Source organism: Pristiophorus japonicus, chromosome 10 (genome assembly GCF_044704955.1).
Source record: "Pristiophorus japonicus isolate sPriJap1 chromosome 10, sPriJap1.hap1, whole genome shotgun sequence".
NCBI classification, from domain to species: Eukaryota; Metazoa; Chordata; class Chondrichthyes; family Pristiophoridae; genus Pristiophorus; species Pristiophorus japonicus.
In genome coordinates, this window is record NC_091986.1 from 219,434,719 (window position 1) to 219,452,511 (window position 17,793).

Sequence of the window (17,793 nt, forward strand, 5' to 3'; positions counted from 1 at the left end):
GCCAGGGTGTGCCGGTGGTGGAGGGAGTGAATGTTGAAGGTGGTGGATGGGGGGCCGATCAAGCGGCTGCTTTGTCCTGGATGGTGTCGAGCTTCTTGAGTGTTGTTGGAGCTGCACTCATCCAGGCAAGTGGAGAGTGATCCATCACATTCCTGACTTGTGCCTTGTAGATGCTGGAAAGGTTTTGGGGAGCTTGTTCTGCTACCCATGTCCTAACTCGCACCAAGTCCTGCTCACCCATCGCCCCTCTGCTCCCAGTTCAGCAATGACTCGATTTTAGAATTCCCATCCTTGTTTTCAAATCCCTCCATGGCCTCACCTGTCCCTATCTCTGTAATCTCCTCCAGCCCTGCAACCCTCCGAGATCTCTGCTCTCTTCCAATTCTGGCCTCTTCCCCATCCCCACTCCCTTCATTCCACCACCGTGCCTTGAGATGCCTAGGCCCCTCGGCTCTGCAATTCCCTAAACCTCTTCACCCCTCTATCTCCTGCTTTATCACGTTCCTTTAAACTGACCTCTCTGACCAAGCTTTTGGTCACCTGCCCTAATAGCTCCTTATGTGGCGCGGTGTCAAATGTTGTTTGATAATCGCTCCTGTGAAACCTCTTGGAATGTTTTACTGCGGTAAAGACGCTACATAAATGCAGGTTGTTGTTGCTGACCAATGCCGCATTGTCTGGTTGTGTTTGTTTTACTCGCAGTGTGGTGAAAGTTCTGCTGGCGGCCGGCGCTGATCCTAACCTGGGAGACGCATTCAGCAACGTGTACGAGACGTCGCGGGAGAAGCGCGTCCACTCTCTGGAAGGTGCGTGCGTCGACCGCGTTACTCTGCGCGATGAAGCAGTGCCTGATTACCCCGTGTCCGAACTCGCACCGAGTCCTCTCACCCATCACCCCCTGTGCTCACTGACCCGTGTCCTAACTCGCACCGAGTCCCCACCACCCATCACCCCCTGTGCTCACTGCCCTGTGTCCGAACTCGCACCGAGTCCCGCTCACCCATCACCCCCTGTGCTCACTGCCCCGTGTCCGAACTCGCACCGAGTCCCGCTCACCCATCACCCCCTGTGCTCGCTGCCCCGTGTCCTAACTCGCACCGAGTCCCCACCACCCATCACCCCCTGTGCTCGCTGCCCCGTGTCCTAACTCGCACCGAGTCCCCACCACCCATCACCCCCTGTGCTCACTGCCCCGTGTCCTAACTCGCACCGAGTCCTCTCACCCATCACCCCCTGTGCCCCGTGTCCTAACTCGCACCGAGTCCTCTCACACATCACCCCCTGTGCCCCGTGTCCTAACTCGCACCGAGTCCTCTCACCCATCACCCCCTGTGCTCACTGCCCTGTGTCCGAACTCGCACCGAGTCCCGCTCACCCATCACCCCCTGTGCTCACTGCCCCGTGTCCGAACTCGCACCGAGTCCCGCTCACCCATCACCCCCTGTGCTCGCTGCCCCGTGTCCTAACTCACACCGAGTCCCCACCACCCATCACCCCCTGTGCTCGCTGCCCCGTGTCCTAACTCGCACCGAGTCCCCACCACCCATCACCCCCTGTGCTCACTGCCCCGTGTCCGAACTCGCACCGAGTCCCGCTCGCCCATCACCCCCTGTGCTCACTGCCCCGTGTCCTAACTCGCACCAAGTCCCACTCACCCATCACCCCCTGTGCTCACTGCCCCGTGTCCGAACTCGCACCGAGTCCCGCTCACCCATCACCCCCTGTGCTCACTGCCCCGTGTCCTAACTCGCACCGAGTCCTCTCACCCATCACCCCCTGTGCCCCGTGTCCTAACTTGCACCGAGTCCTCTCACACATCACCCCCTGTGCCCCGTGTCCTAACTCGCACCGACTCCCACTCACCCATCACCCCCTGTGCCCCGTGTCCTAACTCGCACCGAGTCCCGCTCACCCATCACCCCCTGTGCTCACTGCCCCGTGTCCTAACTCGCACCGAGTCCCGCTCACCCATCACCCCCTGTGCTCACTGCCCCGTGTCCTAACTCGCACCGACTCCCACTCACCCATCACCCCCTGTGCCCCGTGTCCTAACTCGCACCGAGTCCTCTCACCCATCACCCCCTGTGCTCACTGCCCCGTGTCCTAACTCGCACCAAGTCCCACTCACCCATCACCCACTGTGCTCACTGCCCCGTGTCCTAACTCGCACCGAGTCCTCTCACCCATCACCCCCTGTGCCCCGTGTCCTAACTCGCACCGAGTCCTCTCACACATCACCCCCTGTGCCCCGTGTCCTAACTCGCACCGAGTCCCACTCACCCATCACCCCCTGTGCCCCGTGTCCTAACTCGCACCGACTCCCACTCACCCATCACCCACTGTGCTCACTGCCCCGTGTCCTAACTCACACCGAGTCCCGCTCACCCATCACCCCCTGTGCTCACTGCCCCGTGTCCTAACTCGCACCGAGTCCCGCTCACCCATCACCCCCTGTGCTCACTGCCCCGTGTCCGAACTCGCACCGAGTCCCCACCACCCATCACCCCCTGTGCTCACTGCCCCGTGTCCTAACTCACACCGAGTCCCACTCACCCATCACCCCCTGTGCTCACTGCCCCGTGTCCTAACTCGCACCGAGTCCTCTCACCCATCACCCCCTGTGCTCACTGCCCCGTGTCCGAACTCGCACCGAGTCCCCACCACCCATCACCCCCTGTGCTCACTGCCCCGTGTCCTAACTCGCACCGAGTCCTCTCATCCATCACCCCCTGTGCTCACTGCCCCGTGTCCTAACTCGCACCGAGTCCTCTCACCCATCACCCCCTGTGCTCACTGCCCCGTGTCCGAACTCGCACCGAGTCCTCTCACCCATCACCCCCTGTGCTCACTGCCCCGTGTCCGAACTCGCACCGAGTCCCCACCACCCATCACCCCCTGTGCTCACTGCCCCGTGTCCTAACTCACACCGAGTCCTCTCATCCATCACCCCCTGTGCTCACTGCCCCGTGTCCGAACTCGCACCGAGTCCTCTCACCCATCACCCCCTGTGCTCACTGCCCCGTGTCCTAACTCGCACCGAGTCCTCTCATCCATCACCCCCTGTGCTCACTGCCCCGTGTCCGAACTCGCACCGAGTCCTCTCACCCATCACCCCCTGTGCTCACTGCCCCGTGTCCGAACTCGCACCGAGTCCCGCTCACCCATCACCCCCTGTGCTCACTGCCCCGTGTCCGAACTCGCACCGAGTCCCGCTCACCCATCACCCCCTGTGCTCACTGCCCCGTGTCCGAACTCGCACCAAGTCCTCTCACCCATCACCCCCTGTGCTCACTGCCCCGTGTCCGAACTCGCACCGAGTCCTCTCACCCATCACCCCCTGTGCTCACTGCCCCGTGTCCGAACTCGCACCGAGTCCTCTCACCCATCACCCCCTGTGCCCCGTGTCCTAACTCGCACCGAGTCCTCTCACCCATCACCCCCTGTGCTCACTGCCCCGTGTCCTAACTCACACCGAGTCCTCTCACCCATCACCCACTGTGCTCACTGCCCCGTGTCCTAACTCGCACCAAGTCCTCTCACCCATCACCCCCTGTGCTCACTGCCTTGTGTCCTAACTCACACCGAGTCCTCTCACCCATCACTCCCTGTGCTCACTGCCCCGTGTCCTAACTCACACCGAGTCCCACTCACCCATCACCCCCTGTGCTCACTGCCCCGTGTCCTAACTCGCACCAAGTCCTCTCACCCATCACCCCCTGTGCTCACTGCCCCGTGTCCTAACTCGCACCGAGTCCTCTCACCCATCACCCCCTGTGCTCGCTGCCCCGTGTCCTAACTCGCACCAACTCCCACTCACCCATCACCCCCTGTGCTCACTGCCCCCGTGTCCTAACTCGCACCGACTCCCACTCACCCATCACCCCCTGTGCTCACTGCCCCGTGTCCTAACTCGCACCGAGTCCTCTCACCCATCACCCCCTGTGCTCACTGCCCCGTGTCCTAACTCGCACCAACTCCCACTCACCCATCACCCCCTGTGCTCACTGCCCCGTGTCCTAACTCGCACCGACTCCCACTCACCCATCACCCCCTGTGCCCCATGTCCTAACTCGCACCGAGTCCTCTCACCCATCACCCCCTGTGCTCACTATGTTGGCCTTTATTACAAGAGGATTTGAGTCTAAGAGTAAAGATGTCTTACTGCAATTATACAGGGCCTTGGTGAGACCGTACCTGGAGTATTGTGCACAGTTTTGGTCTCCTTACCGAAGGAAGGATATACTTGCCACAGAGGGAGCGCAACGAAGGTTCACCAGACTGATTCCTGGGATGGGAGGATTTCCCTGTGAGGAGAGATTGAGTAGACTAGGCCGATATTCTCTAGAGTTTAGAAGATTGAGAGGTGATCTCATTGAAACATACAACATTCTTACAGGGCTTGACAGGGTAGATGCAGGGAGGATGTTTCCCCCGGGCTGGGGAGTTGAAGTCGAAGATCAGCCATGATCTCATTGAATGGCGGAGCAGGCTCGAGGGGCCGAATGACCGACTCCTGCTTCGAATTCTTATGTTCCTAAAAGACTAGCTAACGGGGCATGGTGTGAGATCTCAGAAAACTCAGGGCCAGTGTGTTTCAGGGTGGAGGAAGAGTGAAGACCCAACACGTGGGTTGGGGCCACCACCCCTAAACCGACCCTGTCCTTGCTCAGTATCCACTGGATATTGCCAATGACAGGAATTCTGGGTCATTTCCCCCCCCCCCCCCCCCCATAACCCTACTGATCCCCCAAATGTATGGCTCCGCTGTGCAGACCGGAGGTAGGATATCGGAGACTCTGGTCACCACATTAATTTCTCACAAGTAAAACAAAAAGCCCCAAACAAGTTCATTATCTAGAGTCCCTCCACCCATCGCTCTTCAGGGCACCTTGCTGTACTCAACATAGCTGTCGCATTTGCCAATGCAGCGCTTCAAATTAATTCATTGTATGAGAAGCGTCTTGAGGCACCTGCGCTGGACATAACCAGGCTCGAATTTGTTTTGTCCATTCATCTGATGTGGGCGTCGCTGGCAAGGCCGGCATTTATTGCCCATCCCTAATTGCCCCTTGAGAAGGTGGTGGTGAGCCGCCTTCTTGAACCGCTGCAGTCCCGTGTGGTGAAGGTGCTCCCACACAGTGCTGTTTGGCAGGAGATAGGCGCACCAACGTCTGTGCTCTCGCTCAGGCCAACATCCCCAGCATCGAAGCACTGACCACACTCGACCAGCTCCGTTGGGAGAGCCACATTGTCCGCATGCCCGACATGAGGATGTTTCCAGTAAAGTGGACAAAGGAGAACCAGTTGATGTGGTATATTTGGACTTTCAGAAGGCTTTCGACAAGGTCCCACACAAGAGATTAATGTGCAAAGTTAAAGCACATGGGATTGGGGGTAGTGTGCTGATGTGGATTGAGAACTGGTTGTCAGACAGGAAGCAAAGAGTAGGAGTAAATGGGTACTTTTCAGAATGGCAGGCAGTGACTAGTGGGGTACCGCAAGGTTCTGTGCTGGGGCCCCAGCTGTTTACATTGTACATTAATGATTTAGACGAGGGGATTAAATGTAGTATCTCCAAATTTGCGGATGACACTAAGTTGGGTGGCAGTGTGAGCTGCGAGGAGGATGCTATGAGGCTGCAGAGTGACTTGGATAGGTTAGGTGAGTGGGCAAATGCATGGCAGATGAAGTATAATGTGGATAAATGTGAGGTTATCCACTTTGGTGGTAAAAATTTATCTGAATGGTGACAGATTAGGAAGGGGGAAGGTGCAGCGAGACCTAGGTGTCATGGTACATCAGTCATTGAAGGTTGGCATGCAGGTACAGCAGGCGGTTAAGAAAGCAAATGGCATGTTGGCCCTCATAGCGAGGGGATTTGAGTACAGGGGCAGGGAGGTGTTGCTACAGTTGTACAGGGCCTTGGTGAGGCCACACCTGGAGCATTGTGTACAGTTTTGGTCTCCTAACTTGAGGAAGGACGTTCTTGCTATTGAGGGAGTGCAGCGAAGATTCACCAGACTGATTCCCGGGATGGTGGGACTGACCTATCAAGAAAGACTGGATCAACTGGGCTTGTATTCACTGGAGTTCAGAAGAGTGAGAGGGGACCTCATAGAAACGTTTAAAATTCTGATGGGTTTAGACAGGTTAGATGCAGGAAGAATGTTCCCAATGTTGGGGAAGTCCAGAACCAGGGGTCACAGTCTAAGGATAAGGGGTAAGCCATTTAGGACCGAGATGAGGAGAAACTTCTTCACCCAGAGAGTGGTGAACCTGTGGAATTCTCTACCACAGAAAGTAGTTGAGGCCAATTCACTAAATATATTCAAAAGGGAGTTAGATGAAGTCCTTACTATTCGGGGGATCAAGGGGTATGGCGAGAAAGCAGGAAGGGGGTACTGAAGTTTCATGTTCAGCCATGAACTCATTGAATGGCGGTGCAGGCTAGAAGGGCTGAATGGCCTACTCCTGCACCTATTTTCTATGTTTCTATGTTTCTATGAGACTCCCAAAGCAAGCGCTCTGCTCGGAACTCCTACACGGCAAGTGAGTCCCAGGTGGGCAGGGGAAACGTTTCAAGGACACCCTCAAAGCCTCTCTGATAAAGTGCAACATCCCCACCGACACCTGGGAGTCCCTGGCCCAAAGACCGTCCTAAGTGGAGGAGGAGCATCCGGGAGGGTGCTGAGCACCTCGAGTCTCGTCGCCGAGAGCATGCAGAAAGCAAGCGCAGGCAGCGGAAGAGCAACACAACAATCCAAGCATCCCACCCACCCGTCTCTTAAACCACTGTCTGCCCCACCTGTGACAGAGACTGTAGGTCCGGCATTGGACTCATCAGTCGCCTGAGAACTCATTTTAATGTGGAAGCAAGTCATCCTCGACTCCGGGGTCTGCCTAAGACGAAGTTAGAGAGGGAGTTCCAGGATTTCGATCCGGCGATGTTGAAGGAACGGGCGATATACGTCCAAGTCGGGATGGTGTGTGTGACTTCGATAGAATGATGCGGCACAGAAGGAGGCCATTCGGCCCATCATGCCCGTGCCGGGTATAAAATGCGAGTCTTTTTGTATCATTCCAATCCCGCCCCAGTTATGTATTTTTTTTTAAAAAGCAGAGCTGGGTTCAAATCCGCGAAGTTTAAACCCCATGTAAACCAACATTCCCGCTAAAGACCGCGGCCGCCTCGCTGGAGATCCCGCGCAGGCCACTCGCTCGCTTTCGCATCAAATAAACTGCGCGTGCACGAAAATGTTAATGTGCCGCGCAGCCAGTTAAAGGGACAGCGCGGAGGCGGGAACATTAACGCAAACTCAATCTTTGGGCTGGATTTCCGGCTTTGCTGATTCCGGGGTGGTAAAGTTTGCGCCCGGGAACAGTTTGCGCCTCAGTCAGCAAAATTGGGCAGCTGGGCCCTGAGTGTGGGGCGGGGCGCTAAGGGAGGCATTGCACACCTCTCTCTCTCTCTCTCGGCGCTAGGCCGGCTGAGCATGGGAAGATCCCGAGCTAAACAGCCAGCCTGGGAGCGCTCAGAGAGAGGCCTGGGGGAGAGAAGGAAAAAAAAAACACACCAAAAACATTCCCGGTGCACAGCTCTACGCCACCACAACATAAATCGCACAAGAAATAAAATGCAATGCTATCGCACTTAACCCGAGTCGGACATTACTGACTGCAGCTGCTACAGCTCGGATTTCCCGCTTTCCCAGGCAGTCCCAGCAGGGGGCGCTGCGGGGCGCTACGGATTGGGCACGGGGGGTAAAACGCGAGCCATGTCACAAGCAGGGGGCACGCCGGGACGTGCGTATCGGGCGGGAGGCAAAACGCGGGCCGGTGTCACACCCAGGGGGCATTGCACACCGACTCGCCACTCCCGGGCGCTAATGCTCTGCACCCCGCCGAAACTGGCCCCGAAAAACCCTGGCGGGCGCTGGAAGCTGACTGCCCACCCGCCCAGAGCTCATCGCCGCCATTGCCGCCCCTCCAGCGGGGGAAAACAGAGACGGAAAGGTCCGGTAAATCCAGCCCTCCATCCCCGTGTCCACTTTCGTTAAGCAAACGAAATGTGTTTACGGTGTATTTATCGCTTCCGGCCGCCCCTCCGCCCCATCTCTCTCTCTCTCCTTTTGTTTTTTAATGTACAACTGTTACGGAAATATTGCCAGCATCTGTTTCAGTGGCGGCAGAGACAAAGAGGTGAAATTTTCCAGCCGGCCCGGGTGATGGATGGTGCAAGAGCTGTCTGCTGACACTTTATTGAGTTTGCTGTAGTTATCTCATGCACGGACATTTTTTACAAATGATGACTGCTCTGTCACGGTGAACCATGGGGGAAAACAATAATAACACTTTAATCTTTTTATAGCAGAGGCTGCTAGTATCTGAGATTCATCTTCCGTGGCAACTGCTGTTCGCTACACTTTCCACCTCGGAAATAAAAGGGTCTCCGCCCGGCAAAAATGATTAAAAAAAATACATGCCAGTAAACCCGCACTTGCAGATATCGCGTTTGGCTTATCGATTTCCTCGAGGTATTTTCCCAGATTTTTTTCCTCCCTAAATTGGCCTGGGTTTTTATCTGGTCTTTTGCCTCTCCCAGGAGATCACGTGGCTCCAGTTGGGGTGGAGTGTAGAATGTTTCGTTGCAAGGGGTGTCACAGTTGCGTGGGGCGGACTGGTTGGGCCGGGTGCTCTATACCTGTCCGCCATTGTTCATTGCTCGTAGGTTTATATGTAACCTTCAGGGCTGCTGACCGAGGGCCGTGAGGCTCTTTGTCGGCCGGCGCGGACACGATGGGCCGGAATGGCCTCCTTCTGCGCTGTAAATTTCTCTGTTTCTATGTATTTCTTTTCACCAAACGCTGAAACAGAAATACAGAAAGAATAGAGACCACAGCCTATGTGGTGAGGTGGGCAGTGACAGCGTGGGATGGTACCGTTACCTACATGCCCTCGCCCCAAACCAACACGCTGCTTTCCTCTTGTTGATTACAGGATGTCCAGGCCCTGGGGAGGGTTGGCAGAGGCGATTTAGCAGAATGATACCTGGGCTGAAAGGCTTTGCTGATGTGGAGAGACGAGAGAAGCTGGGATTGTTTTGCTTGGGAGAAGAGCAGGTTAAAGGAACAACAACAGTTTGTATTTATATAGCGCCTTCAACGTAGTAAAACATCCCAACATGCTTCTCAGTGAGCGATTGTCAAATGAAATGTGACACCAAGCCGCATAAGTAGATATTAGAGCAGGAGAGTTTGGTTTTAAAGAGCGTCTTGAAGGAGGAGAGAGAGGCGGAGAGGTTTAGGGAGGGAGTTCCAGAGCTTGGGACCCAGGCAGCTGAAGGCACGGTCACCGATGGTTGAGCGATTATAATCAGGGATGCTCAAGTGGGCAGAATTTGAGGAGCACAGCCATCTCGGGGGGTTGTGGGGCTGGAGGAGATTACAGAGATAGGGAGGGGCGAGGGCCATGGAGGGATTTGTAAACAAGGATGAGAATTTTGAAATCGAGGTGTTGCTTAACCGGGAGCCAATGTAGGTCAGTGAGCACAGGGGTGATGGGTGAGTGGGACTCGGTGCGAGTTAGGACATGGGGCAGTGAGCACAGGGGGTGATGGGTGAGTGGGACTCGGTGCGAGTTAGGAAATGGGGCAGTGAGCACAGAGGGTGATGGGTGAGTGGGACTCGGTGCGAGTTAGGACACGGGGGCAGTGAGCACAGGGGGCGATGGGTGAGTGGGACTCGGTGCGGGTTAGGACACGGGGCTGTGAGCACAGGGGTTGATGGGTGAGTGGGACTCGGTGCGAGTTAGGACACGGGGCAGCGAGCACAGGGGGTGATGGGTGAGTGGAACTCGGTGCGAGTTCGGACATGGGGCAGTGGGCACAGGGGTTGATGGGTGAGTGGGACTCGGTGCGAGTTAGGACACGGGGCAGCGAGCACAGGGGGTGATGGGTGAGTGGGACTCGGTGCGGGTTAGGACACGGGGCAGCGAGCACAGGGGGTGATGATTGAGCGGGACTCGGTGTGAGTTAGGACTCGGGGCAGCCGAGTTTTGGTTCACCTCTAGTTGACATAGGGTACCAGAGCAAGACTTGCATTTCTATAGCATCTTTCAGGGCATCCCAAAGTGCTTTACAGACAATGAAGTAGTGTTTGAAGTGTAGTCAGCATTGTAATGTAGAAAACATGGGAACCAATTTTTGCACAGCAAGCTCCTAAAAAGCAGATCATCTTTTTTTTAGTGATGTTGATTGAGGGATAAATATTGGCCCCAGGACACCGGGGAGAACTCTCTTGCACTACTTCGAATAGTTGACGTGGGATCTTTTATGTCCACAAGTTTAATGTCTCATCCAAAAGACAGCACCGCCGACAGTGCGGCGCTCCCTCAGTACTGCCCCTCCGACAGTGCGGCGCTCCCTCAATACTGCCCCTCCGACAGTGCGGCGCTCCCTCAGTACTGCCCCTCCGACAGTGCGGCGCTCCCTCAGTACTGCCCCTCCGACAGTGCGGAGCTCCCTCAGTACTGCCCCTCCGACAGTGCGGCGCTCCCTCAGTACTGCCCCTCCGACAGTGCAGCACTCCCTCAGCACTGCCTCTCCGACAGTGCGGCGCTCCCTCAGTACTGCCCCTCCGACAGTGCGGCGCTCCCTCAGCACTGCCCCTCCGACAGTGCGGCGCTCCCTCAGTACTGCCCCTCCGGCAGTGTGGCGCTCCCTCAGTACTGCCCCTCCGACAGTGCGGTGCTCCCTCAGCACTGCCCCTCCGACAGTGCGGTGCTCCCTCAGTACTGCCCCTCCGGCAGTGTGGCGCTCCCTCAGTACTGCCCCTCCGACAGTGCGGTGCTCCCTCAGCACTGCCCCTCCGGCAGTGTGGCGCTCCCTCAGTACTGCCCCTCCGGCAGTGTGGCGCTCCCTCAGTACTGCATTGGGAGTGTCAGTCTGGATAATGGTGCTCAAGATTTCTCCATGGCTATTGAGGGAATACACATAGATGCTATTTACAATGCCGTTTGTTAAATTCTGCTGTGCTCCTCATCCACAGTGCTGGTGACACGAGAAGACGAGTTCAGCAATCGGCTGAACACGCGGGCCAGTTTCCGGGGCTGCACCGCGCTGCACTATGCTGTACTGGCTGACGACTACCGCACCACCCAGTTGCTGCTCGAGGCTGGTAAGGAATCGTCCCCAAACCCCCTCTTCACAAATTTCAAATCGTAGAATCTCACAGCACAGAAGTAAGTCAGTCGGCCTATGCTGTCCATGCCAATTCTTCGATAGAGCTAGCCAATCAGTCCCACTTGTTGGGGACAAACACTGAATGAACATTGGGAAAGGAGGAGGCCACTCTGCCCCTCAGGCCTTCCACCATTCAGTTGGATCATGGATGATCTGTATCTTAAGAAAGAAAGACTTGCATTTCTATAGCACCTTTCACGACCACTGGACGTCCCAAAGCACTTTACAACCAATGAAGTGCTTTTGGAGCGTCTTGCAGCAGTCAATTTGCGCACAGCACGCTCCCACACACAGCAGTGTGATAATGACCAGATAATCTGTTTTTTTAACTTGATTGAGGGATAAACATTGGCCCCAGGACACCGGGGAGAACTCCCCTGCTCTTCTTCGAAATAGCGCCGTGGGATCTTTTATGTCCACCTGAGAGAGCAGACAAGGCCTCAGTTTCACTTTTTATCCAAAAGATGGCACCTCTAACAGTGCAGCACTCCCTCAGTACTGCCCCTCTGACAGTGCGGCGCTCCCTCAGTACTGCCCCTCCGACAGTGCGGCACTCCCTCAGCACTGCCCCTCCGACAGTGCAGCGCTCCCTCAGCACTGCCCCTCCGACAGTGCAGCACTCCCTCAGTACTGCCCCTCCGACAGTGCAGCACTCCCTCTGTACTGCCCTTCCGACAGTGCGGTGCTCCTTCAGTACTGCCCCTCCGACAGTGCAGCACTCCCTCTGTACTGCCCCTCCGACAGTGCGGTGCTCCTGCAGTACTGCACTGGGACTGTCAGCTGGATTTTTGTGCTCAAGTCTCTGGAGTGGGACTCGAACCCATGACCTTCTGACTCAGTGACCAAAGTGGTATCCACTGAACCACCCATACATATGTATCACACACATTACATACTGTAATGGGATGTTCTTTCAGGTTTAAGACAACAGTCACCATTTTGAGCCAAGTGTCAATGTTGTTAGTGTTTGACGAGAAAAGTACGTTTTTTTTCAGAGGGACTGGAGGTTGCCAATATCAATGTATCAGAGCAAGTGGAGGACAGGCCTAAAATATAATCAAGCATTACTTCCTGTTGCTGTAAACTGTTCAGGAACAGGCGGCAGAAAATATATATCTTTTAAGACGAGCTGAATGAATTTGAAATGTAATTACAGATCTGGGGCATATTCTTAAAATTAGAGCCTGGCCGTTCAGGGGTGATGTCAGGAAGCACTTCTTCACACAAAGGGTGCTGGAAATCTGGAACTCTCTCCCCCAAAAAGGCTATTGAGGCCGGGAGTCAAGTGGAAATCTCTAAACCGAGATTAATGATTTTTGATGGGCAAGGGTATTAAGGGTTACGGAATCATGGCGGGAAGATGGAGTGTCAGCCGTGGCAGCACTCTCTCTCGCCTCTGAGTCAAAAGGTCATGGGTTCAAGTCCCACTCCAGGAACTTGAGCACAAAAATCTAGGCTGACACTCCCAGGGCGTTGCATCATCGGAGGTACCGTCTTTGGGATGAGATGTTGAACCGAGGCGCCATCTATCCTCTCGGATGGACGTAAAAGATCCTATTGCCTCTATTTCGAAGAAGTGTTGGGGAGTTTTCCCTGGTGTCTTGGCCAATATTTATCCCTCAACCATTGCTGTGTGTGGGAGCTTGCTGTGCGCAAATTGGCTGTTGCATTTTCTACATTCCAACAGTGACTACACTCCAAAAGTACTTCATTGACTGTAAAGCGCTTTGGGACATCCGGTGGTCGTAAGAAAATGGATGTAGCTGTGTGTACTAAAAAATGCTCTGATTGGCTCTCCATGATAACATGCCCTGATTGCTGATTGGTCCCCTTGGAGGGTAAGCCACACCCAGAAGTTTCTCTGGAATGTGTAATTGGAACCGCCCAGCCCACGTTCTGAGTGACTTTGCAAAGTGTAATTCAAGCCATTCTGACTTCAGATATAAGACAGGATAGATCCCCGGCCCCCGTGCCCGCCCCCAGCCCAAGTTCCAGAGGCTCCCCCGACCAAGTTCCTGACCTTACCCCCCCCCCCCCCCCCCCCACCACCATAGATGGGGCATTGTGTGCGGGTCACGGATTGTTAACACGTTTATTGGGTATGAAGTGAATAGTGAAAGTTTCGTGACTTCTGGATATCATCCACTCCAACAATGTCCCTTGTCACACACACACCGAGCTTTCCGAGGTCGGGTGTGGGAGTAAACGTGACCCGTCTTCCCTGAGTTCCCTCTCCTGCTTCCCCTCTCTCTCCCCTAGTCTCTCTCTCTCTCTCTCTCCCCCCAGTCTCTCTCTCTCTCTCTCCCCCCCCAGTATCTCTCTCTCTCTCTCCCCCCAGTCTCTCTCTCTCTCTCTCCCCCAGTCTCTCTCTCTCTCTCCCCCCAGTCTCTCTCTCTCTCTCCCCCAGTCTCTCTCTCTCTCTCTCCCCCAGTCTCTCTCTCTCTCTTCCCCACCAGACTCACTCTCTCTCTCCCCTCAGTCTCTCTCTCTCTCTCTCTCTCTCCCCCCAGTCTCTTTCTCTCTCTCTCTCTTCCCACAGTCTCTCTCTCTCTCTCTCTCTCCCCTCAATCTCTCTCTCTTTCTCTCCCCCCAGTCTCTCTCTCTCTCTCCCCCAGTCTCCCTCTCTCTCTCCCCCAGTCTCTCTCTCTACCCCCCCCCAGTCCCTCCTTCTCTACCCCCCAGTCTCTCTCTCTCTCTACCCACCCCCGTCTCTCTCTCTCTATCCCCCAGTCTCTCTCTATCTCCCAGTCTCTCGCTATTCCCCCCCAATCTCTCTCTCTCTATCCCCCCAGTCTCTCTCTCTCTATCCCCCCAATCTCTCTCTCTCTCTATCCCCCAGTCTCTCTCTCTCTATCCCCCCAGTCTCTCTCTCTCTCTCCCCCCAGTCTCTCTCTCTCTCTCTCCCCCCAGTCTCTCTCTCTCCCCCAGTCTCTCTCTCTCTATCCCCCAGTCTCTCTCTCTCTATCCCCCCAGTCTCTCTCTCTCTATCCCCCCAGTCTCTCTCTCTCTATCCCCCCAGTCTCTCTCTCTCTATCCCCCCAGTCTCTCTCTCTCTATCCCCCCAGTCTCTCTCTCTCTATCCCCCCAGTCTCTCTCTCTCTATCTCCCCAGTCTCTCTCTCTCTATCCCCCCAGTCTCTCTCTATCCCCCCAGTCTCTCTCTCTCTATCCCCCCAGTCTCTCTCTCTCTATCCCCCCAGTCTCTCTCTCTCTATCCCCCCAGTCTCTCTCTCTCTATCCTCCCAGTCTCTCTCTCTTCCCCCAGTCTCTCTCTCTCTATTCCCCCAGTCTCTCTCTCTCTATCCCCCCAGTCTCTCTCTCTCTATCCCCCCAGTCTCTCTCTCTCTATCCCCCCAGTCTTTCTCTCTCTATCCCCCCAGTCTCTCTCTCTCTATCCCCCCAGTCTCTCTCTCTCTATCCCCCCAGTCTCTCTCTCTATCCCCCAGTCTCTCTCTCTCTATCCCCCCAGTCTCTCTCTCTCTCTCTTCCCCCCCAGTCTCTCTCTCTCTGCCCCCAGTCTCTCTCTCTCTGCCCCCAGTCTCTCTCTCTCTCTCTCTCTCTCTCCCCCCCAGTCTCTCTCTCTCCCCCTCTCTCCCCCAGTCTCTCTCCCGCCAGTTTCTCTCTCCCTCTCCCACTACCTCCGATGTTTTCTCTCCCACAGAAGGTTGCAAAAATGTTCCAAATAATACAAAAGCTAGAAGCAGCTCCACGCGGCTGTATCTCTGTCGCGCACCCCACTTCAACCTTTCTCGTAAGTCGCACTGCGCATGCATGACCAAATCGAGGGCACATGCGCTAAAAGGGGGCGTAGTCCAATGTAAAAATAATGCTAGAGAACTGCAAGTTAATTCCCGAGACTCATCCTGGAAAGGGAATGTCGTCAGGCTTTTCGATCGACGATATTGATCCCAACGCTGTCCTCGCTCAACAACCATACGTCCCCTTCCCAGTCGGTTATTACAGTGGCAGCGAAGGGGGGGAGAACAGAGGGAGAGAGGGAGAGGGACTGGGGGGAGAGGGACTTGGGGGAGACAGGGAGAGAAACTGGAGGGAGAGAGAGAGCCTGGGGGGAGAGAGGGAGAGGAAGACGGGGGAGTGGGAGAGGGAGGGAGACTGGGGGAGAGAGGGAGAGAGACTGGGGCGGAGAGAGGTAGAGAAACTGGAGGAAAGAAACAGAGAGACTGGGGGAGAGAGAGGGAGAGAGACTGGGGGAGAGGAGAGAGACTGGGGGAGAGAGTGGGGGGGAGAGAGGGAGAGAGACTGGGGGGGGAGAGAGGGAGGGAGGGAGGGAGACTGGGGGGGGAGAGAGGGAGAGTGACTGGGGGGAGAGAGGGAGAGTGACTGGGGGGAGAAAGGTAGAGTGACTGCGGGGGGAGAAAGGTAGAGAAACTGGAGGAAAGAAACAGAGAGGGAGAAAGACTTGGTGGGAGAGAGAGGGAGAGAGACTGGGGGGGAAAGAGGGAGAGAGACTTGGGGAGAGAGAGGGAGAGACTGGGATGGAAAGGGAGAGAGACTAGGGGTGGTGGCGGAGAGAGGAAGAGACATGGGAGGGGAGAGAGGGAGAGACATGGGAGGGGAGAGAGGGGGAGAGACATGGGAGGGGAGAGAGGGGGAGAGACTGTGGGGAGAGAGGGAGAGAGACTGTGGGGAGAGAGGGAGAGAGACTGTGGGGAGAGAGGGAGAGAGACGGGAGAGAGGGAGAGAGACTGGGGAGAGAGGGAGCGAGAGAGGGAGAGAGACGAGGGGGAGAGAGGGAGACGGGGAGTGGGGGAGAGAGGGAGAGAGATTTGGGGTGAGAGAGGGAGAGAGACTGGAGGGGGTGAGAGAGGGAGAGAGACTGGAGGGGGAGAGAGAGGGAGAGAGACTGTGGGGCGGGTAGAGAGGGAAAGAGACTGGGGGGGAGAGAGGGAGAGAGACTGGGGGGGAGAGAGGTAGAGAAACTGGAGGAAAGAAACAGAGACGGGGGAGAGAGAGGGAGAGAGACTGGGGGGGGAGAGAGGGAGGGAGGGAGACTGGGGGGGGAGAGAGGGAGAGTGACTGGGGGGGAGAGAGGGAGAGTGACTGGGGGGGAGAAAGGTAGAGAAACTGGAGGAAAGAAACAGAGAGACTGGGGGGGGGAGAGAGGGAGGGAGACTGGGGGGGAGAGAGGGAGAGTGACTGGGGGGGAGACAGGGAGAGTGACTTGGGGGGAGAGAGGGAGAGTGACTGGGGGGGAGAAAGGTAGAGAAACTGGAGGAAAGAAACAGAGAGGGAGAGAGACTTGGGGGAGAGAGAGGGAGAGAGACTGGGGGAGAGAGGGAGAGAGAGGGAGAGACTGGGATGGAACGAGGGAGAGAGACTAGGGGTGGTGGCGGAGAGAGGGAGAGACATGGGAGGGGAGAGAGGGAGCGAGACTGTGGGGAGAGAGGGAGCGAGACTGTGGGGAGAGAGGGAGCGAGACTGTGGGGAGAGAGGGAGCGAGACTGTGGGGAGAGAGGGAGCGAGACTGTGGGGAGAGAGGGAGCGAGACTGGGGAGAGAGGGAGCGAGACTGTGGGGAGAGAGGGAGCGAGACTGTGGGGAGAGAGGGAGCGAGACTGTGGGGAGAGAGACTGTGGGGAGAGAGGGAGAGAGACTGTCGGGAGAGAGGGAGAGAGACTATCGGTAGAGAGGGAGAGAGACTGTGGGTAGAGAGGGAGAGAGACTGTGGGGAGAGAGGGGGAGAGAGGGAGAGAGACTGTGGGTAGAGAGGGAGAGAGACTGTGGGTAGAGAGGGAGAGAGACTGTGGGTAGAGAGGGAGAGAGACTGTGAGTAGAGAGGGAGAGAGACTGTGGGGAGAGAGGGGGAGAGAGGGAGAGAGACTGTGGGTAGAGAGGGAGAGAGACTGTGGGTAGAGAGGGAGAGAGACTGTGGGGAGAGAGGGACAGAGACTGTGGGGAGAGAGGAGAGAGACTTTGGGGAGAGAGGAGAGAGACTATGGGGAGAGAGGAAGAGAGACTGTGGGGAGAGAGGAAGAGAGACTGTGGGGAGAGAGGAAGAGAGACTGGGGGAGAGAGGGGAGTGACTGGGGGAGCGAGTGCGAGCGACTGGGGCAGAGAGTGCGAGCGACTGGGGGAGAGAGTGCGAGCGACTGGGGGAGAGAGTGCGAGCGACTGGGGGAGAGAGTGCGAGCGACTGGGGGAGAGAGTGCGAGCGACTGGGGGAGAGAGTGCGAGCGACTGGGGGAGAGAGTGCGAGCGACTGGGGGAGAGAGTGCGAGCGACTGGGGGAGAGAGTGCGAGCGACTGGGGGAGAGAGTGCGAGCGACTGGGGGAGCGAGTGCGAGCGACTGGGGGAGCGAGTGCGAGCGACTGGGGGAGCGAGTGCGAGCGACTGGGGGAGAGAGTGCGAGCGACTGGGGGAGCGAGTGCGAGCGACTGGGGGAGCGAGACTGGGGGGGAGAGAGGGAGAGAGACTGGGGGGGAGAGAGTGAGAGAGACTTGGGGGGAGAGAGTGAGAGAGACTGGGTGGGGGAGTGGGAGACATACTGAGTGGGAGAGAGACACTGGGGTTGAGAGAGGGAGAGAGATACTGGGG

General features: G+C 56.5%; 1 protein-coding gene across 3 annotated transcripts in view; it reads left to right on the top strand.

Annotated features, from left to right (window-relative positions):
* The window catches only part of clpb (ClpB family mitochondrial disaggregase), a 212,643-nt gene that overhangs the window by 40,185 nt on the left and 154,665 nt on the right, over positions 1 to 17,793 (top strand). For all 3 annotated transcript variants that reach the window (XR_011595709.1, XM_070892578.1, XM_070892579.1), the window contains exons 4-5: positions 703 to 806; positions 11,046 to 11,174. Coding sequence is in view for 2 of the 3 variants with exons in the window: in XM_070892578.1 (XP_070748679.1) it covers positions 703 to 806; positions 11,046 to 11,174 (233 nt within the window). In the remaining variant the exon portion in view is untranslated. The remainder of the gene's footprint in view (positions 1 to 702; positions 807 to 11,045; positions 11,175 to 17,793) is intronic.